We start from the raw sequence: 21,179 nt of genomic DNA on the forward strand, positions 1-21,179 counted from the left end.
TTTGGTTAAAATTTCCGCGAACTAAAGACCACCGCGTCCTCTTATTTTTGGTTTTCATATATACCTATATGTGCCTTAACACAATGGTGGTATCACGTTTATAAACATAACAATTCTAAATAGTGGTAGAAACGACTACTAAGCCTTAACTTTCTAAGTACTCGAGAATACCTTCAGTAACATGGCATAGCATTATTTGCTAGAGGACGGACCTAAAAACTAAGTTATGCAGCTTCGTAATAATTCCACTAGATATACAGATTCAATAATTATAACATGCAATTATGCTACTTTTTATCACATTGACACTGTTTTCGCATATGTTACGTTCATTGTAAAGATCCAAAGCTAATATCGTCTATATTTTTGGAACGAAGTTCCTTTATCGCGCGTTGTGAAAGGGGGCTAGACGGAAAAAATTCTTACGAAAAGATGTCACGACACTTTTTGCTATAGTAAGTATGTTAACGACGAATGAGCGCTACTTCACCATGGCAACGACGTGACAATATATAACGAAAATTCATAGAAATAAAATGTACTTCTTGTGAAGACTTAAGTTTTTTATTCATAGAATAAACATTGGTTCCTTCACTAATCAATCGAAAGGAACTTCGTTCCATCCGGGTGTCCCTTGACACCTCTCAAGTTTTTTTTGTTACAAGCTGAAGGATTTAAGCCAGACACTTTATCAGCCAATCAGCGGTCGTTCACTAGCTTGATATACCTTTTGTTTGGACAGACTAAATAAAGATTACAAATGAATAAAAAAATATTCAAAAATACGAGTTGTACTTTTTAAATAAACATTAACCGCCTTATTACAAAAAATCTCAACAACTCTGGTTTAAACCCGAACTACGTAGTCTAGCTTAATCTCTAAAACCATGGTTTAAATGAATCCGTATTACAAAACGTAGACCAAACCAGAACTTCATAAACCTTCATAAACTAAGAATTTGAACCACGGTCAATCGATTATGACAGATAATCATTCGCTCACTAAATGTCATTCGATAATAAACGTTCCGTTTCTGCGAAAGTTGTAACATCTGGCTATCTTTTATCGGGTATGTATATGGGGCATTCCATGCCAACTCATCCGACCGATTGGATTTGCATCTCTGATTTCGCTGAAATTTGGGCATCTTTTTATACCCTTCGCAAAAGGTTTCTATGAACTTTTTCAAATTTTTTCATTCAGCCAATCGAGAGATATGAATTTTTGAAAATTTCGGCTATTTTTTTTTTAAATAGCCATAACTTGGTGAAAAATTGTCCGATTTGGGATTTTTTAATTTAAAATTTTGTGTTTTTTGATGAACTTTTTGAAAAATTTATGCAAAAAATTATTCATCATAAATTTGATTGTTTTTTTTTCATTTCAAAGTTAAAAAACGATTTTTAAGATTGTTTGTATCCTTCAATTTTTTTTAAAAAATTCTCAAAGATTCTACTCTTCAAAACACAACTTTTAAGCCCAGTCTCGTAATGGGATAATAATGGGTTATAATTTTTTTTTTAGCTAAAACTATCACAGGTACACAAAAGTATCATTGCGTTATACCAAATACAGATGGATCACTCACAATGAAACTGATTTCTTGCTCAAATAAAACTTATTCTTGTAAAATATTCAAAGGCCAGAAAAATAAAAAAAAAAACTTTTAAAAATTAAATAAAATTTACCTTAGAAATTGAAATTTTGACTTCAATTATTTATTACATTGATGTATGATTTTTTTCGAATCTCATCTGATAAAGCCGCCAGTAATACACAAATAGTGAAAAAAAAACAGAAAAAAAATAATAAATTTAAAAATTAAAAATTAAATATAACCCATTATTATCCCATTACGAGACTAGGCTTTAAATTTGTGTTTTGAAGAGTAGAATTTTTTAATTTTTTTTAAAGGTTTTTTTTTTATTTTTCTGGCCTTTGAATATTTTACAAGAATAAGTTTTATTTGAGCAAGAAATCAGTTTCATTGTGAGTGATCCATCTGTATTTGGTATAACGCAATGATACTTTTGTGTACCTGTGATAGTTTTAGCTAAAACAAAATTATAACCCATTATTATCCCATTACGAGACTGGGCTTAAAAGTTGTGTTTTGAAGAGTAGAATCTTTGAGAATTTTTTTAAAAAAATTGAAGGATACAAACAATCTTAAAAATCGTTTTTTAACTTTGAAATGAAAAAAAAACAATCAAATTTATGATGAATAATTTTTTGCATAAATTTTTCAAAAAGATCATCAAAAAACACAAAATTTTAAATTAAAAAATCCCAAATCGGACAATTTTTCACCAAGTTATGGCTATTTAAAAAAAAAATAGCCGAAATTTTCAAAAATTCATATCTCTCGATTGGCTGAATGAAAAAATTTGAAAAAATTCATAGAAACCTTTTGCGAAGGGTATAAAAAGATGCCCAAATTTCAGCGAAATCAGAGATGCAAATCCAATCGGTCGGATGAGTTGGCATGGAATGCCCCATATACAATGGAATAGAATAAAGCACGTCAAACGGAATTCTTTCGAAAGTGCCCGCCCCGCGCGACCTTTGCTTTTACGTGTGTAATTGTCAATAAACTAATTGAAAATGGATCAACGATATGCAAAATGATCTGCAAATTGGACTTCTGAGAAGAAAGTAAATAATTAATTACCTACTACTTCATTTACTACTACGTTTAAAAACTTTCTTTGATCCGGAAGAATTATTTAATTTTTAATATTTTAGGAAATACTGCATCAATTAGTCGCACAATCGTGCGTTACTTTTTCGATCCACTATTTTTTCCGCAAAACGTTTAGTAAATCGGTACTTTTGTCTTAAATCTTCATTCGACAATTCGACAAAAGGATCCAAACGAACTCGACGTTTATTAGGTTGACGTGACATTTCTAATATTGGAGATGTTTCAATATCTTCAATGTCTTCCATGTCCATTAAATTAACCAAATCAGATTTTTAACAAAAATCCGATAAGGCACAAAACTCGTAACTAAGCTTATAGCAAATTCAAATGAATAACCTTAAATTTTACACTTTTGACATAAGTCTAAATCTGTGGTCTAAATAGTTAAACCTGGGAACGCAATGGTTTAAAGTTGTTACCATAGATAGTCCAGGTTTAACGTTAAACTACGTTTTGTAATATGAATTTTAAATAAACCACTTCGAATGTAGGTTTAAACCAGGTTTTATTGTTAGACCACGTTTTATAATAAGGCGGTAAAAGTTTTTTACTATCAGGCCTTTTTCAATTTAAATATAATTATACCTTTATATCGATTAACATATATCTTTTAATTTATAAGATACTAGCTTTTACCCGCGACTCCGTCCGCGCGGAATGAAAAATAGAAAACGGGGTAAAAATTATCCTATGTCCGTTTCCTGGTTCTAAGCTACCTGCCCACCAATTTTCAGTCAAATCGATTCAGCCGTTCTTGAGTTATAAATAGTGTAACTAACACGACTTTCTTTTATATATATAGATGAGTTTTGCACCTATTGGGTGTAGCATTACTGGGAAGTAAAACTAGCTATATTCGTTGAACTTATCGACCATGTGTAAATTAAAATTTTCGAAAGTAAAATTCTAATCCGAGCATAATTATCGAGCAAAAGTGTTTCAACGTTTATTATGCATAATGCTATACAAGCCGTTCCTTTTTCAAGGCTCAGGGAAACTGGTTTTCGTGCGACCAGAAGAAACTTCGTACCTTCATGTTTTATCAGTTTTATTAGGTCTTTAAAAGGCATTTTGTTTATTAATGTGACCGACGTTTCCAAGTGCTTTTTAAGTGACATTTAAACGCGGAAAAGTTGGTGACGTTTCTTTATCGGCAACACAATCAATGCATATTAAAAAGATTTACATTTCGATTCATAATGATATTGAAATTACGACCTTATTTATAATATCGCCGTGATTAAATTACGAACTAATTTACTATTTCATACAGTTAAATGTTCCTTCTAAATTTCTATGAAAATTAAATCCCCAATATCCATCTCCACGAAGCAATCTGTTTCATTTCATAGTAGATATTATACTAGCGGTCGCCCTCGACTTTGTCAGTGTGGAATAAAAAAAAAGTAGTCTATAATATGCCGCATCAGTTACCTTAGCGACAAAATCGCTCTACCACGAACAAACGCGGTCCTGCGGACCGAACAGACAAATATTTTAAAAAGGGTTTAAAAAAATATTTAGATTATTACATACAGACATTCTAATTTTATTTATATGTATAGAAAGATTGGCCGTCCATTGTAATCTCATCTAGTTAGCTGGAAGTAAAGCTTGACCAATTTGATCGTTAATCGTAATTATATCAATAATAATCTTACCAATTATTTCATAATTTAATTTTTAAAGATCGTCCACAACAATTGATAAGTATGCAGCGAGGTCAAAACGTCCAGACGTTATTTGAACAAAAGAGATTTGGCAACATAGAACAAAATTTTATTTGATTCTTTATTCGAAATGTAAATAGCTATAGGCATTATGTTCTTGACCTTGTTACGAATTGATTGTGCCACACGACTGTCTGTGCAAATGGATTCAAGTTTTTTTTTTTTTTTATAAGAGTAGGGAACGAGCATCGGATCGCCTAAAGTTATTTGATTCGACGCCCATGAACATCCGCAACGCCAGAGGAATCGCAGATGCGTTGTCAGCCTTTAAGGAAGGCATACGCTCTTTTCTTGAAGGTCCCTAAGTCGGAACTGTTTGAAAATACCAATAATAAAATAATATTTTTTTCTTAAAACAAAATGGTGTCCAAGTTCACTAATTGAATGGATCCATTAAAATTTCTAATTTTTTAATACGACTTTACTTTGATTTTTTACATGTCAATTTATAATTTGGTTGATATATATAAGATTTTTTATTTAAATTTTTAATAATTACGTAGTAGTTAAGAGAAGTTGATGAGTATAAGGAAAAGTAATGTTGGCATAGGATCACGGAACAGTATTTTAAATAACAAATTACAGAAATTTATGACAATAATATAACTGAATGAATAGCCATCGATTCTCTGTTTTAATATGTATTTCTCTTGTTATTTGTACGTGGTATTTTATTATGCCTATGTAAGCTAAAGACGTAAAAATCAATTTAAAACTAAATTTATTTAATATCAAAAATTTTGCGAGACTTTTTCTTTCATTTGTTTTCATAACCAGCTGGTAAATTTTCATTTTTAATGACCACATTATCTAGAGGTAGTAAGTGACGTTTGTTTATAAAATAGGTCTAATTCTGGCATAAACCGTAGGTTAATACCGCAATTAAGTTTGCTAAAAATAATTTCATTTCAATTGACATGTATAAATATATTTCAAAAGCGGTAAAAATTACCAATTTATTAGTATAATTTTAATGATATTTCTTTGTACTTACCATAGTTTTATTTAGCTATAATATTTTATGTTGCGTTATTAATTTATATAAGTGTAAAGCAAGTCTTGACTTGCAATTTGTCTGAGTCAGCATATCGTATACGTCAGACGTGTTTCTTGCAAAATGTACACGATAAATGTAACAAAATGCATGTTTTTTTGCATACCTCGCACGTCCACGTCGCGAAACAACACTGATTAGATTTGTTTCGCAATTTAATACTCGAGTGGAATTCATTTGGTTGTGAAATAGTCTGATGCGAAGGAATGTCACAGTATTCCGACGTAAAGAGTTACATCTCTTAACGAGATATTTAAAGATGTAACCCTTTTCGTAATACTACCTGATGGAAAAAGGAGGGAAGTTTAATTCAAATAGCCCAGTGCAAGTTATAACGCATTAAGTTGGAATAAATTGCGTACAAGAAATTTTTGTTTTTACTGTAAAACAAAAATATTTTTTCTTTCTGCAACTCTTAAACGAATTTAAAATATCAATGCATTTACTATTCATTTTCTTGCCAAAACGATGTCAGCTTCTTGTCATTTGCACTATTTTACGACAATTCATAAAAGAGATTTTTTTAAAGATTTTTTTTATTACAAAGTACTTTTTAGATAATAAGCGTATGAAGAATAATTCTGGCATTAATATTTTGTTCAGATATTCTCAGGAAGTGCATAGAACAATAGAAAAAATTACACTTGCTATATTTCGACTTGTTTTTTTTTTTAATGAACACAGTTGCCAAGTCAGGATTCACGTGTTGTCTATTCTTAAGTCCAGCAATCGAACGAAAAACGTGACCGGCACTGGCACTAATTTCTGTTTACTTTTTTCAATTGAATTAGATAATGTATTCGTACAATAATGTTTCTATTCGTGTTTGCAATACTTGTAAGTTTAAATTCCTTTTTGACTAGAAATCATCGTGCAAATCGCTAATTTTGTAGGTATTTTTAATTTTAGTCTTGTATGGTCTCAATTATAATTACTATTTTTTACTTGTTTATATCGACGCTGGAAAGCGTAAACGCTGTAACCCCGAAAGTATGAACTTTACAGGAGAGCCAAAAAATGATAACTCGTGAGCTTATACGCCTACAAGCATGCGGTATTTAGCAATATTGTGTAGTTTGTGCTAACCTATAATAAAATCATTATCGTTTGATAATGGTTGAAATTATTAACGTGTGAAAAACATATTCGCGATTTTAAGGGTTACAGCGTTTATGCTTTCCAGCGTCAATATCTAAACGACTTAAGAGTTTCGTTTTCTAATTTTACCATTCAATTTAAAGATTAATTAATGAATGTTTCCTATTACCGTATCGTAACAAGTGATAAGACGTGTTTATCTTTTTCGTGTAAGCGTATCAACTTTAATCAAAGTCATCGGATAAAATTACTTGCAATAAAAAATGTTGATGATAAAAGTATGGCTTGCGTCCAAAATCATGTTAGCAGCCAGTAGATTGATACGTAATTAAGAAAGACAAGCGACCTTTATCTATGGAAAGTGGTTGCTATGTCATTAAAACATCTTCGTAATATAGATAAGGGTCGTAGATATGGTCATAGGAATAAGGTGGAGAGATGCGAAAGCTGGAGACTCTTAGTAACTCTCCATTTTGGTAGATGCACCAATGTAGTTAATATTGATTCAAAGTTTATGGCAGTTTGAGTTACAAGCACTTGTATGATCAGGTGGTTTCAAAGCTGCCATAATTTTTGAATCTTGTAATACTTTACTGTGACATGGTAAGTACATTAATTAAATATTTTTTATGTTCTGGCGAAATTCGTTTTTTTTTCATCAATCATACAATAACAACTAAATGTTATATTATTTCTCGCAATCCTAAAATTGCACCAATTTTCTCCAGTTGTAAATGTAAAACTTTAGAAATAAGGACTCCAAAATGCATCGCCATAACAAACTTGTTGTTGATTCTTTTTGATGACTGTGGCTAATAGAAATGCCAATGACTCTTTTGGTTGTCAGTTGTCAGGGTTTCCAAGACTTTCCTTTCTTATCGGTTGTACACTCCTTTGAAGTTATACACCCAAGAGTGTTTTCTTTTTCACTCAAGAGACTTAATATATACAGATATCGGCGTTAATTGCAAATTACAATATATATGTGATATAATTATTTTCAATCGAAAGATGATAAGTTTAATTTTTTGATTAAATTATCGTTTGTTAAGTAATTACATTATAATGTCTTAATATTGCATAAGGAATGATTTGATTTTGCGATGTAGGTTTTGTATTTTAGTTTACCGAAATTCAACTTAAATGAATAAATCACAAAATTTTTAAAGACACAAAGCCAATTTAAACTAAACAAAAATATAATTTTTTATATTAACTTATATTTTGTTCATTAACCCTCATTAACTTTAGGCTCTGCCACACAAATAATTATAAAAAAGAGAAATAACTTCGTTTAATGATAATTATAAAAAGAATTATCCAAACGTACCTAATGAAAGCTCATAAATACGTCTTGTCTTAAGGAACTCGATATAAAATGCAAAAGAAAATGGCCAACAATCGTTCACTCGGCGCCCAACTTATGACTACTCGAGTATCTGCATCGGGCATGGTCTTGTCTTGCTAACGGTCGAGAGGCTTAACCGGGTGACACTGTCGCAAGAGAGTCGCACACGGACTTCGCAGACCCACATACCGGTAGCTTCTACTTCCAATAAATTAAAAAAAAGCCGCCACTTTCAAATCTCAATCGCCGTATAAGCGAACTTACCTTTTACAAGTTCATACACATTACACAGTTATAAGAAAATCGACTCCAATTCGGCTGTTTCACAAATAATTGCACATCCAACGTGTCATACACAGGCACAAAATTAAAATTCACTCAAACTAATGTTTAACAAAAGAAACGAGACTATAATTGTGCTAGAATTCATGGAGCACGTTCGATCACCGCGGGCGCTCGATCGCGACTGACGTTGCGCAGGCGCTGCCTGTCGATTCTAATTTTATCGACGCAGTAACACGAGATAAAGCCGCTCTTTATTAGAGCTTTTTTATTTGTTTTTGCACAAGTCTAACCGGACAGTATTGTACAGTTTTTGATTGTAATATCTGTGATCGACACCCATCGTAAATTGCTAGTCATCACTCACATTTATTATCCATTGCTTGAAGATTTTTATGCCTACCCGCACTTTGTACGTGAGTTAGCTAAAATATAGAACTTAGTTGCAAACGAATTGACTTTTAGCGCATATTAACTCCTCCAACGAAGAGTTACATTACTTTTGACATCTTATAGAGATGTAACTCTATACGTCGGATGGGTTGTATAATAGACAAGACACAACTAATTATAATTATGCCTGTATTGATGTTTATGTTTGAGAATAGCTTTGTGTAAGTTGGAACCTTATCTTTTTAGTTTCAATCTAAAAATTACTCTAAATTTCATCTTTTAATCGTGGAAATTATCGGAACAAAATTGTTTTGAACACGTTTAAATATACATTTAAAAGAGAACGCCTAAGTAACGAATGCTTTGTACTTTGTTGTACTGAACTTTAGAGCGTCGTTGGTTGCGAAATGTGAAGGTCTTTTACTGGTGCAGTTTTAGTACATTGAGAAGGTTGCGCTTTGAAATTTTTATTTTATACAATGGAGATGTTTGATGCAAGTTAAGATTTTTAAAATGCTATTAGTTATGTTTGGGTTTATTGTGATTAAGTCTCTTTTACTTTCTTTTGTTGTTAAAAAAAAACGATATATTTTAAAACATTTGTAAGAGTCGACACAAATGGAGATTAAACTGTGGATGTATTACAGAGCTAAACAACGTTGAATCACTTCCTCTAAAACAAAGATAACATAGTATTGACATTCAATGCTGATTCACAAACAGGCGCAGGAAAATTTCGTCAACAGCTTGTCGTTTTTGGTTAACGAAGTTTTAAATAATAACCTTCTTGGTGTTTTCCACAAGAGAAGTCATTTTATTATGACGTATGGAATTGGATTTAAGTATTTGTAGAGAGTTTACAGGATAATCTTACAACGATAAACTTTTTAAATTGAATTGGTTTAGTTTTTTAAAGGAGTTTAAAGCCTGAATATTTTTATGTGGATCTTCCCTCATAGAATAGATAGAATTTAGAAACCTGGGTACGGATTGTTGGTATTTATTATTTTATTATCGGTTTGATTCAATATTAGTGAACACGTTGTCTAAATTCGATCACGCTCAATCAGATGTACGCCAAGTGACATTTCATTGCCAAAAATTCATAATGGTATTGATATTTTCGTCGTCCCCCGATATCTATTGTTTCCAAACATTACATTATTTGGAGCATAGTGGTCGACGCCCAGAGTTACACGTTAGTGCCAAAACATTTTAGTTACTTCCCTTGACCTTGATTTTTAGCTGCCAACTGAAGTAGAAAGCTTTTGTTGACATAAGTCCTGGTAATTGGCCCAGATTGTGATAGAAATGAGTACCTACTGTTGCCAACTAGTATATTAAAGTATTGTGAAGTGTTGGAATAGTATACGCGCACATCAGAAATCGCGTTTAGTGTTCAAAGCGACTTAGTAAATACTCTTTGCATAGAGAAAGGGAATGTTTCAGTTCTACCGTTTCATACTTAATCTATGGCGTTACCATGACAACATAAATATAAACATTGTTTTTGAAATCGAAGCGATGTAAGACGTGCATTGAATTGAACACAAAATATTGGAATCAAGAGCTAACAAGTTTTTTTAAGCGTTTAGAAATTTCACCATAGACATTATTGGTTTAATGTTTTTATCACGGCATCGCGAACTGTTGTAGTTTAAGAGATGGATTTGAATGTAATGGATAAATTGCGTTTACTGAAAATCGACACGGAATTAAGACCAAAGATCAAAATGAAGCCGATGAGTCGTTATTATTTCCTCACCACCACAAATCCTGTTGAGCAATTCTTCGTTTTCGCATCGACTGCCGCCTGGCTCATCCGGAAAACTGGTCAAGAGTTCGAGCAGCCAAATGAAGAAGACGATCCCAATGCAACCATAGCAAGCATACTAGATGTATTACGCGAAAGAGAAATAGCAGTGGATTTCTCTTCACACAAACTTAAACAAGGTTATGGAGACCAAGTCTGTTATATTTTAAATGTTTTAGCTGACGAAGCGTTAAAAAAAGAAAATTTTGAATGGGAGAAACCCATCGTTGATATCCCTGATCCTGAAGAATCAGCTGATGACGTCGATCAAATAGAAGATGAGACGGAAATATTTCTTGATAAAGTCGAAGAAGAGATGATTAGACATTCCGATGATTCTGGAGACGAGAATAAAGAAGAAAAGGAATCAACGAAATCTCTTACAACAGTTCACGATTGGGAAGAATGGAAACTGGAATTGGAAAGAGTAGCACCAGCTTTGAGATTGAAAATATCAGCCGACGGACGAGATTGGCGAGCGAGATTAGCACAAATGGAAACCTACAAAAACGAACTATTTGAAAGACTCAAAACGACCGGTTCACAATTGAACAAAGTGCACGGTAACATAAGTTCAGTAATGGATAAAGTCGCTGCACGTGAAAACATTTTGAACGAACAATTTGAACCTCTTGTTAAGGAATATGGATCACTTTTGAACGAGTTAAAGAAAGCTACTGATGAATGTAAAGAAGTGAGTGCCGGAGTTACTGAACGACAGGAGAAACTGAACGAAGTTACTGCAAAGGTGGAAAATATCAAGCAGAGAACAGAACAGAAGGGATCTTCCATGAATGATACATCTCCTTTGGTGTCCGCTAAGAAAGCTGTGGAAGCATTAAAGAAGGACATTCAAGAATTAGACTTTCAGATAATAGTTTTATTGTGGCTTCTGATATCGAAGGAAAGTCCGAAAAGTAATAATTTTTTGACTAATACTGAATCTGGAATATTAAATAAGGAATATTAAAATAATAAGCGAAAAAAAAATTACCAAACTGTATAATTAAAAACTGTAATGAAGTGATAAAATAATTATTAATCTGTAAATAAATGTTGGAATACACTTTATTTTTTTGAATAATATTTTTATTTAAATAACAAATTATATGTTCGTTTTTTAGTTTGGGGTATCACCGGTCATCACCTTGGAGCAAATCGTAAAAAAATAAAATGATAATTCTCACGACAAGTGCTTGTAATCTTTTAATTTAATAATTATTCTTAGATTAATAATACAAATGCAAGCTTACAATATTTTTGGGGTTATCAAAGATAACATTTCGTATTAATTTAACAATTATTTAGTATGTAAAATATACAAATATATAAGGATAATAATATAAGAAATGTAACTCATATTTATTATGCGTGTACTTCAAATCAGTCAATTTTGTATCTGTTAAAAATAAAAATATTTATCCAATCATTTTTATTATCTTTCATATTTTAAAAAGCAATTATAGTTATAATACATAACATCTTAAAATGAAATAAAAAAAATTATTAGGAATAAAATAAATACAGGAATTTCAACTTTGGTAATTTTAGGAAACATTGCAAAAACACAATTTATTGCATTTTATTAATTAATTATCTTAATATTTAACGATTAATTATTCTTAATTAATTTATCTGAAATGTTTGTTTTAATACAATTAAAAAATAAATTTTAAAATAAAAATTCAAAAATATAATTTAAAAAAAAATTATAAATATGTACTCGTAAATGATTATACATTTTTTATATTTTAAACATTTTATGTTTTAATGGTTATAAAAAAGTAAAATAAAAAATCTTTAAGCTATTATAAAAAATAAATACCTATATTTTCAGAAATCGTAAATTAAATCCAAAACTGCCATTAAAAGTTTATTAATTATTATTATTATTTTTTATTTATTGCATTTTTATTATTAAAAACATATGTACCATATTTTTTCTTTTTTAATTTTTTAAAATAGCATTCTTACACTCGTGACTTAGGTAAGCAAAAACTTAATATTTAATATTATGTAAAGCCACTTTCATTGTTCTTATAACTATTTATAAACTTATTTCAAAATTAAATAGGTTTTTCTTATTTTTTATTATTTATAAAATTTGATATCCTACCTATATAGTGGAAAGTATAAATATAGCACGAGTCTCAATATGTTACATTATTTAGCGCAAAAAAAATAAGCTGAAATAATTTTATTAGATAGACATTTCTATCTCTTTTTGCATGAATATTAAGATTAAAATTGATATTTATTTTTTGGAAAAATAATTTTTTTATTTTTTTTATTTGTGACTTCGTCTGCAGGAAATTAAAAAAACAACTGTGTCTATATGCTATTCAAGACAGAAATTAATCTCATTCTTTAAATTTAATCCAGATCCTTTAGCCTCTTTGAAGTCGTCTGCTGTCAAACATCCATCCATCCATCTAAACTTTCGCATTTATAATATTAGTAAGATTTAAACCAGTTTATCTAAAATTGTACTCTCACGCATTTCACTTTAATGACTTGGATAATAGTAAAATAAACTATTTTTTAAGACTTAAAGTATTTGATCCTATGTAGTATTGTTTATTAAAAATTGATACTTTTTTGTTTTTTTACGTGCATGAAAACTTACTTTCTTGATACTTTTCATTTTAAGATCTTTATACTTTGTCCTTTTGATTTAGGAGTAGGCTTTTAGCTTGTCCCAAATAAATTGATTCCTGTTTCGATGGCTCTTCAAATGTTACGTTGTACTTTCTCTTGAGATCGTCCATAAACTCTTGCTTTAGTATTGCTAGGCATCTGAAAATTGTTATAAAATAATTTAAAGTAGTCTATTTTTTTTTAGTTGGTATTTTTTTGGTATGGTACCCTATTTTTTAGTTGGTATTTTTTTGGTATGGTAGCCTATTTTTTTTAGTTGGTATTGATGTCTATACAAAAGCACTTACACACGGTAGTGCGGATCTGCGCGGAACGCAGTTATATCATGCGAAGGTGCATGCGGCGTGTGTACTACGAACGCACCTGGTAGTACCACCGCCTGGTAACCTTGTGCACGTAGTTCTACACTGTGAGATACCTGAATTAATAAATTAAAAAAATATAAATATAATTAAAAGTATTTCTATTGCTACAACGAAAAAAAAAACATTTTTTTAAGATTTTTAAAAAAAAAATTAGAGGATTGTCAGTGATTTTGAAGGTGTATTTTGATAGTGTTATACAAATCTACTTACTTTATTCCAACCGAAACCGGAAAACCTTGTATCGTATTTGGGAATCGAACGGTGGACTACCAAGTATGGTTCGTAGTCTGACTGCCATTCGACCTAGGAGTAAACATTAGACATTTAATAAATGACGAAGCTTTAAATCGCGGCATTTGACTATTGTAAACTTAGTTCAAGCCTAGAGATTAGTTAAAATAGTACAAAAAATTTACTAAAATGGGAAATCTCTAAAACTCACGTATATATATCCGGTGTCGGCACCGACTAGTTTCGAGCCCTTCGGGGGCCCTTCATCAGGGTGAGTGGGTATTATTTCGCGGACGCGGCCCGTCGCTCACTGATGAAAGGCCCCCGATGCACTTGAAACTAGTCGGTGCCGACACCGGACAAATGTACGTGAGTGTTTTAGCCGTTTCCTATATTAGTTAATGATAATGTCTCACGAAAGTTTGAATAATTTAAGTACAAGAAATGTTAGTAAATATACAAAAATCTGCTAATTATGCTAATAAAAAAATTATTCAACCAAACTCAGTATGAGTTTAAAAGAGAGGTTTGGTAAGTTTTAAACTTACATTATAAGGTGCATTGGCATTAATCCATTTTGTATAATTAGTCGCTCGATGTCCTCGAGGCCACTCGCGTGCTCTGAACGGAGCCACGTCATTCGCCAAGCGAGCTCGTAAGGCAGCCTTACTACGTGGCGGAGACGCACGATAACGTTGCGTTTCAAATGCGGCTACCACCAAACACTATAAACAATATCGGCCACGTTTGTTCCTATTGCTCCTTTTGTTTACCCAAACTTATCTTACAAAAACGTATATAATAAACTCATTTACAGTTAGTTTCTGAGATCAACTCTCTGTATAAAACATATCGTCATCGGGAATTACGTAAACGAAGATTTTGGGCTCAGAAACCCATAAATAATCCATTACGAGGGCAAACACTTAATTACGAAGTAAATAAAATAATGTAAAATCAACATGCTAAAAAATGATAGGAAAAACATAATAATAAAAGAAACAACAATCAACATCATGTAATTTTATATCCGACTCGAAGGATCAGAAAAATTAACGAAATACTACAAGCAAAATATACTTCATTTTGATTAACAATAAACTTAAATTTCCAAATTTATATAACGTTTAAGTTAAGCTACAAACACATATTGACATCTGTATAAGCGAGAGTTCAAGGGATAGTGATATTTTTCTCGCTCATAAAAGCGTCTGACTTCTCTGAACAGTGTCTGAATCTAACTCGAGTTTCTCGCTTTTGGATGTCTTCTGTGGAGACCGAACAATAACTCTCGCTTAAAAAGGTTTCTCACTTATCCAGGTACATACAGTCATCTATACATAATCTTAAAGCTTATCCGACTAGAAGGACCAAAGTACTTATATAATAAATTTTATTGGGATTACATAAATTAAAAAAAAGTAAGTAACTTCAAATTATCAGATACAATAATTCTTACAAACCTTTTTCTGTGCATAAGGATTGATAATCTTGACAGCGTCCCTCAGATGATCGTAAAGTCCAGCCATCGGTACAAAGTCCACGTCCATTAGGAAAACGTATGGAGTGTTCACATTCTCCAGAGCCACATTACGGAGATAGTTTACAGGATAATGTACCTTTTATGTAACATTTAAAAAGTATTATAAAGAAGTACAGAGAAGCGGCAACAGGATCTTAGACTATATTATAGTCTAAGATCCTGTTGCCGTCAGACTTCATCGTGTTAACAAAGCTGAAAATTTCTTAGCAAATATCAACTTATAAGACTTAAAATTATATAATAATACCTAAATTCACACAGGAAAATGAATTTATTTAGTTTCTAAAGTCCAATCGCGGAGGACGAAGAATAAAAATACAATGAGTCTCGCTCGCACAGACACAATGGCCACCGTCCTCAGGGATTGTAAACCTTTTATTGGAGACTATAAGGTTTGTTTTTGTTGATTCTTTCGTTATAAATGTGACAGGCGAAACGTCTTCGGAAAGCAGTTACTCCGATACAAAGGAATCGGATTCAGATTTTTTTTTTGTGCAGAAATAGTAGATACTTGCCTAGATTTTTATTATTTGTAATATAAAATCTAAATAAATAATTTATAAAATAATAATAACTATATTTCATAAGTTGGTAAATTTTCTTTCTCCAAATAATTCATGTAAACCGCACTAAATACAAAAATGTTTGCGACCACTGTCACTAGGTAAAGAGGTCATTGTAGGAAATTTATCGTGCTTCGTGACTGGACTTTGTCTATTAATATTTTATATCACTTACGTCGTCGTGTTTGAAAACTAAATGGTATCCTATATTCTTTCTACTACTGAGAGTGTCCGACCAATCGCGTATAAAGCTTTCGAATTTCGTCACCTCGCAATCTGACAGATAGATGGCAGCACTTAGAGGACCTTAAAAATACCACCAGTGTTACCAGTGTTAAGTTAAAAAAAATCTATATTTACAAAATTTTGACTTTTGACAAGATCACCTTCCCAATATTTGACTAATCGCTCTAGGAATTGTAATCTGTCCATAGACAACTGCAACACTAGAGTGACGTCAAAATTGTCTATGTCATCATAGGTGTACTCCATGTAGTATAAATGAGTGCGTAATTTAACTCGTTGCGCAGCGCGGAAGCTACTGCATAAATCTGAATGATTTATCTGGAATTTATTAAAAAAAAATCTAATAATTAAATTTGCAATTTATCAAAGACATTTGCTTCTCAAGATACATTTAAAACTAGTGTTTCACTTCACTTCATCAAACTCCATTCAGCTGTTTTGGAGATTACTTCTAACAAACATCCATCCATCCATCCAAACATTCGCATTTATAATATTAATAAGACTGCTTACCTTATATGTGACAGGTTCAGTTTGTGAACAAGTATGTAATTTTTCTTTCAGTAAATTACCATCAAAATTAACATAAGATAAGTAAATATTTTTAAAATAATCCGCATCTCGTATCCTTATGTTATATTTACTTGGAGAGTTCCAATGTATTATCTAGAACACACATTTTTTTTTAAATTAACAATATATACTTTGTTTATATATAGGTCGGAATGATGATGATGTAATCCCGACCAATATCGGTCACGGCGACTGTCTTCAACTCCGGTTTTGAAGTTGATGTGCTCGCATGTGACTTATGTAGCCAGTTTTGTTTGCAAAAATCTTCACGCATTACGGACACGAGAGTACACCGTTCACGCATCGGAAGCAGTCAGTTGCGCAGGAAATATTTAGGTGCACAAGCGTACGCGCAAATACACAAAAGATCGGAACACATAGTGAGCTAAGATGTTTCAGAATAAAGAATACATAAATTAGAAATGTTCAATACCAATTTCCTTTCAACTAGATTCATAAAAATAATGACTATAATATAATTTTTATATGTCAACCAACCCACAGTGAGTCAGTGTGGTTGACTATGTCCTAGTCACCCCTAACTTGGGGTAGGCTTCGAGCCCCTCAGTGGGGACGTATACTGAACTGATGATGATGATGATGAATATTTCATGGAATAATTTTGTCACCACATTGTTAAAAAAAGCTATATATTGCCTTTCGTATACAAGGCAAAGTAAATCATCAAAACTAATATAGTTGCGTGTACTTTGTACACAAAACGTGGAATCGCCGACGCGAGTCGTCTATTCAGTCAGTACAGTCATAGCCACTACATATCAACTGTATTTTGTACCGCCATTTTGTAAATTGCAGCGACTTTTCTAACGAGGACCTTGAAAAACAGATTGCGACTGTCTTTGGTGATGTCAGAAATATCGGCAACGCGCATTGTGTACGAACTTCTATGAAATTGTATTGCGTAAGCCTTGGCGACTAAAATCACCGGTTTTCAAAGATTTACCTTACCTTGTGTACGGAGAGTGTACACAAGTGTGTAGTGTGTAAGTTACCTGTGTGTAGGGTTGCCAGATCGCCAAACCTCTTAGCCGGACAGACTAGCCAGTTTGTCCGGACATTTGGGTAGAAAGGTCGGACACCCTATATTATTTAGAATTTTGTCTCAGTATTAATAGGTACTCTCGTTTGGGAAATGTAAAAAGCCTAACAAAGGCCAGAAAACCCTTTATTTTGGCCGGACACGCAATCAAAAAGCCTGCCTATGTCCGACCTTATCCGAACGCCTGGCAACGCTACCTGTGTGTACCTTAAGGAGGCTAAAAAACTCTCATGTTATATATTACCTTAATATTATCTCTGTCTTCACCATAGCAGCCTTTAGCTAATGTCTTGGTAGACATTTGTACATTGTATTGACAGCTAATATTATAAACAAGTATTGGATCCTTTTTAATAATCGCATTTATGACATCTTGATCCGCTAAAGTTGTTTGTTTCAATCGTTCTATGTTCTCATTAACTGCACTATGCCACACTTTAGTCCAATTTATTTTCTTACGTATTTTATTTAAATCTAGCAACATCACCCCCGTGTTATAACCTCTACCAAGTGCCGGCCATCTTTTAGCCGTATCATAATACCAGTTGCTTTCATTTTCAACTAAACCAAATAACTGAAATAAGAAAACTATAAAGAAATTAATCAATCATAATTAATACAGTTGAATCTCGGTATCTCGATTGTGAAGGGAAATTCAAAAAACTTTGACTTGTTGAGTTTTCAACTTATATAAGAGATTTAACGGGGAATTCTTAGTAAGACATCAATACATTTTACTTACAACTTACAGTCTTATTTTTTTTGTTATGATTTATCAAGTATTACATGCACTTAAATGCCTAAATAAAGAAATAACATTTAATTTCAGTTCTAAAGTCTAAATAATTCGAGAAAACTGTTTGGTAATTCAACAGAAGTGCAGTTTAACAAGCTTCAAGTGATAAAGATTTCAATGTATAGATTTTTAAATAACTAGTCTTCTGAAAAGAATAACAAAATTTTAACTAAATTAACTCATTTAATGTGTCACTATTATATTTAAATAGATTTAACAAAGCCGTTAAATAAAATTTACCACTATCAAACTGTAAAAACATATTTTGTTTCTGTCTATTTCAAATGAAATGACAAGGATGAATATATAATTTTGCACGAGTGTTTTGGAAACAAATAGTAAAATGCATCATCAAAAAATAAATTGTAAAAATACGTTCTGTTGCAGAAAATACATAAGTTACTAGCTTTTACCCGCGACTCCGTCCGCGCGGAATAAAAAAATGCACACAAGATAAAAAAGTTCCTATGTCCGTCTCCTAGTTCTAAGCTACCTCCCCATAAATTTTCAGCTAAATCAGTTCGACCTATCTTGAGTTATAAATAGTGTAACTAACACGACTTTCTTTTATATATACCTATATAGGTATAACAATAATTACCTGATTGTCAGTCATATTTCTAAACATATTCCACAGTTCGGCAATATCACATAGAAATGTCAAATCTGAATCCAATACAATAACTTGCTGTAATGTATCAGGCAAGATATCTGGGAATAATAGCTTTACTAATGCATAGATTCCTGAATAATGACTGTTTGGTACCCAACGGACTTGAGATAGACTGTTCTGAGCATTGTAACATGTATATTTCACTGGAAAAAAGATAAGCAAGATAGTTTTACTGGATGCTAAAATCAACGTAAAGTATTAAAAATATGGTGTTAATTATTCGTGTATTATCTTTTTCTTTTAATTTAAAGATAGATTATTTAATCTGTGACAAGGACAATACAGCAAAAAGTTTTGTTCAGCAAAATTCGTTCGTTCGTTTAAAAAAAAATACGAATGTGAAAATGTCTTTTGGAAAAAAATATAACTATTATTTTTTAAATTTCACATACCATCTGGCAAGTCCCATGTATCAAATAATTTTGATATAGTTTGATCCGCAGCCGTGTCTACTATGAAATGAAAATGTATTGGGTTCTGTCGATGCTGCAAAAGTGATTTGAGCATTGGCATTATGATACGAGTGCATTTGCCCATACATACTAACGCTATGTGCACTGTCTCACAAAGAGTACCAGCTTCATCTGGAATCTGTAAAAAATATGCTTGAAGTCCAAATAACCATATTTCAATCACTTCACATCATTTGGGTGTCATACACTAGTTGAAGTTATAAATAGTGAGTAATAGTTGCTTATATACCTTTAGAAAGGCATCACCTAATTTATTTACATACTAGCTATTACCCGCGACTCCGTCCGCATGGAATAAAAATAGAAAACGGGGTAAAAATTATCCTATGTCCTTTTCCTGGTTCTAAGCTACCTGCCCACCAATTTTCAGTTAAATCAATTCAGTCGTTCTTGAGTTATAAATAGTGTAACTAACACGACTTTCTTTTATATATATATATAGATTAAATGGTGGCTAATGAGCAAGTGGCCACCTTAATTCACCAAAATAATAATGTCACTATTGCCCATAGACATCTGCAATTGCAAATTAAGTCTAAATAAAGACAACAATATGAATTGAAACAAGCATCACAGCAATAGAAGACTGTTAGACGACCAATAAAAGAATTTTGTACTAAAAATATTTTGATTTACTTACCTCGGGAACTTTGTATGTAGAATCAGATTCTATTTGTCTCATTGCATTCTGTGATAATTTTAATTGTGACTTGAATACTTTGTTTTGTGTCTCTAAGACATTAATTCGTGATATCAACCACCAGTAATAAACAATTGACACAACTATCCATGTTCCTAATGGTAATCCGAATGAGGATCGAAAGAATAAAGTGAATACATTCTTTGACCTTAAATTCATTTTTTAAACCTGCATCATGGGGGGATTTCTGGTTGATTGTTATATCACTTATTATATTTTGTATTATTATGTTGGGTTCTGAAATGGAAACATAAAGTACATATTTTTTATTCATAAAATAGGACAGAAAGATTGAGAAACAACAGCAATAAACAGAAAAAGCAGAATGAAATTTAATTTTATGTAAAACTGGAAGAATTGACTATATTTATAATACGTATTTTTAAAATGGTACAAACGAGCAACCTAATTGTATAAATAGTTTGGTTCGTTTTTTCGGACTCAATTTAAAATTACTTTACACAAGAAATATTTATTATTTAAATGAAATTATTCAAAGGACTATTTTATGTGTACTCATTACATATTTACATATAATTATAGTATATTATAGTAGTAGACGCAAGTGATATCTTTAACTTACAATTGAGTTTATGTTCATGTTTAATAACTTTGGATCCGATTATTTAACATATTCATAAAATAAATTGTACAAATAATGTCATTTATAAAATAAAGCACAGTATTAAAGCTATCAAAATCAAAACAAATTTATAATTGTCAAATGTCAAATTAGTTTGTCAAAGTCAGTGTCAAAATTCGTCTAAAAATATTGCTAAAGTGCCTTAAAACCGAAGAAAAAAAATGTTATCGTAACCATTTTTATTGTATTGGAAAGTATGTTTTAGAGCAAACAAGATCACGTTCTTATATTT

The 21,179-nt window shown here is 31.6% G+C and overlaps 3 protein-coding genes across 3 annotated transcripts in view; 1 reads left to right on the top strand and 2 right to left on the bottom strand.

Moving 5' to 3' along the window:
• LOC106720800 (myosin light chain kinase, smooth muscle) overlaps positions 1-8,425 on the bottom strand; it is a 32,831-nt gene extending 24,406 nt beyond the window's left edge. The window contains exon 1 of the mRNA XM_045683460.1: positions 8,200-8,425. The gene's annotated coding sequence lies outside the window, so the exon portion shown is untranslated. The remainder of the gene's footprint in view (positions 1-8,199) is intronic.
• Positions 8,426-9,663: 1,238 nt separating this feature from the next.
• Positions 9,664-11,398, top strand: LOC106720822 (intraflagellar transport protein 57 homolog). The gene has a single exon (XM_014515612.2). It carries the CDS (start codon positions 10,275-10,277, stop codon positions 11,391-11,393), a length of 1,119 nt encoding a protein of 372 aa, XP_014371098.2. The 5' UTR covers positions 9,664-10,274; the 3' UTR covers positions 11,394-11,398.
• Positions 11,399-12,748: 1,350 nt separating this feature from the next.
• On the bottom strand, positions 12,749-20,527 carry LOC106720799 (LARGE xylosyl- and glucuronyltransferase 2). The gene is made up of 12 exons (XM_045683546.1): positions 20,245-20,527; positions 19,524-19,722; positions 19,060-19,274; positions 17,907-18,236; positions 16,543-16,695; positions 16,170-16,347; positions 15,959-16,089; positions 15,141-15,296; positions 14,226-14,402; positions 13,657-13,749; positions 13,369-13,499; positions 12,749-13,219 (listed from the first exon to the last, which is right to left on the bottom strand). Exons 1-12 carry the CDS (start codon positions 20,461-20,463, stop codon positions 13,078-13,080), a joined length of 2,124 nt encoding a protein of 707 aa, XP_045539502.1. The 5' UTR covers positions 20,464-20,527; the 3' UTR covers positions 12,749-13,077.
• Between the last annotated feature and the right edge of the window lie 652 nt (positions 20,528-21,179).

This window comes from Papilio machaon, chromosome 22 (assembly GCF_912999745.1).
Source record: "Papilio machaon chromosome 22, ilPapMach1.1, whole genome shotgun sequence".
Classification (NCBI taxonomy): domain Eukaryota; kingdom Metazoa; phylum Arthropoda; class Insecta; order Lepidoptera; family Papilionidae; genus Papilio; species Papilio machaon.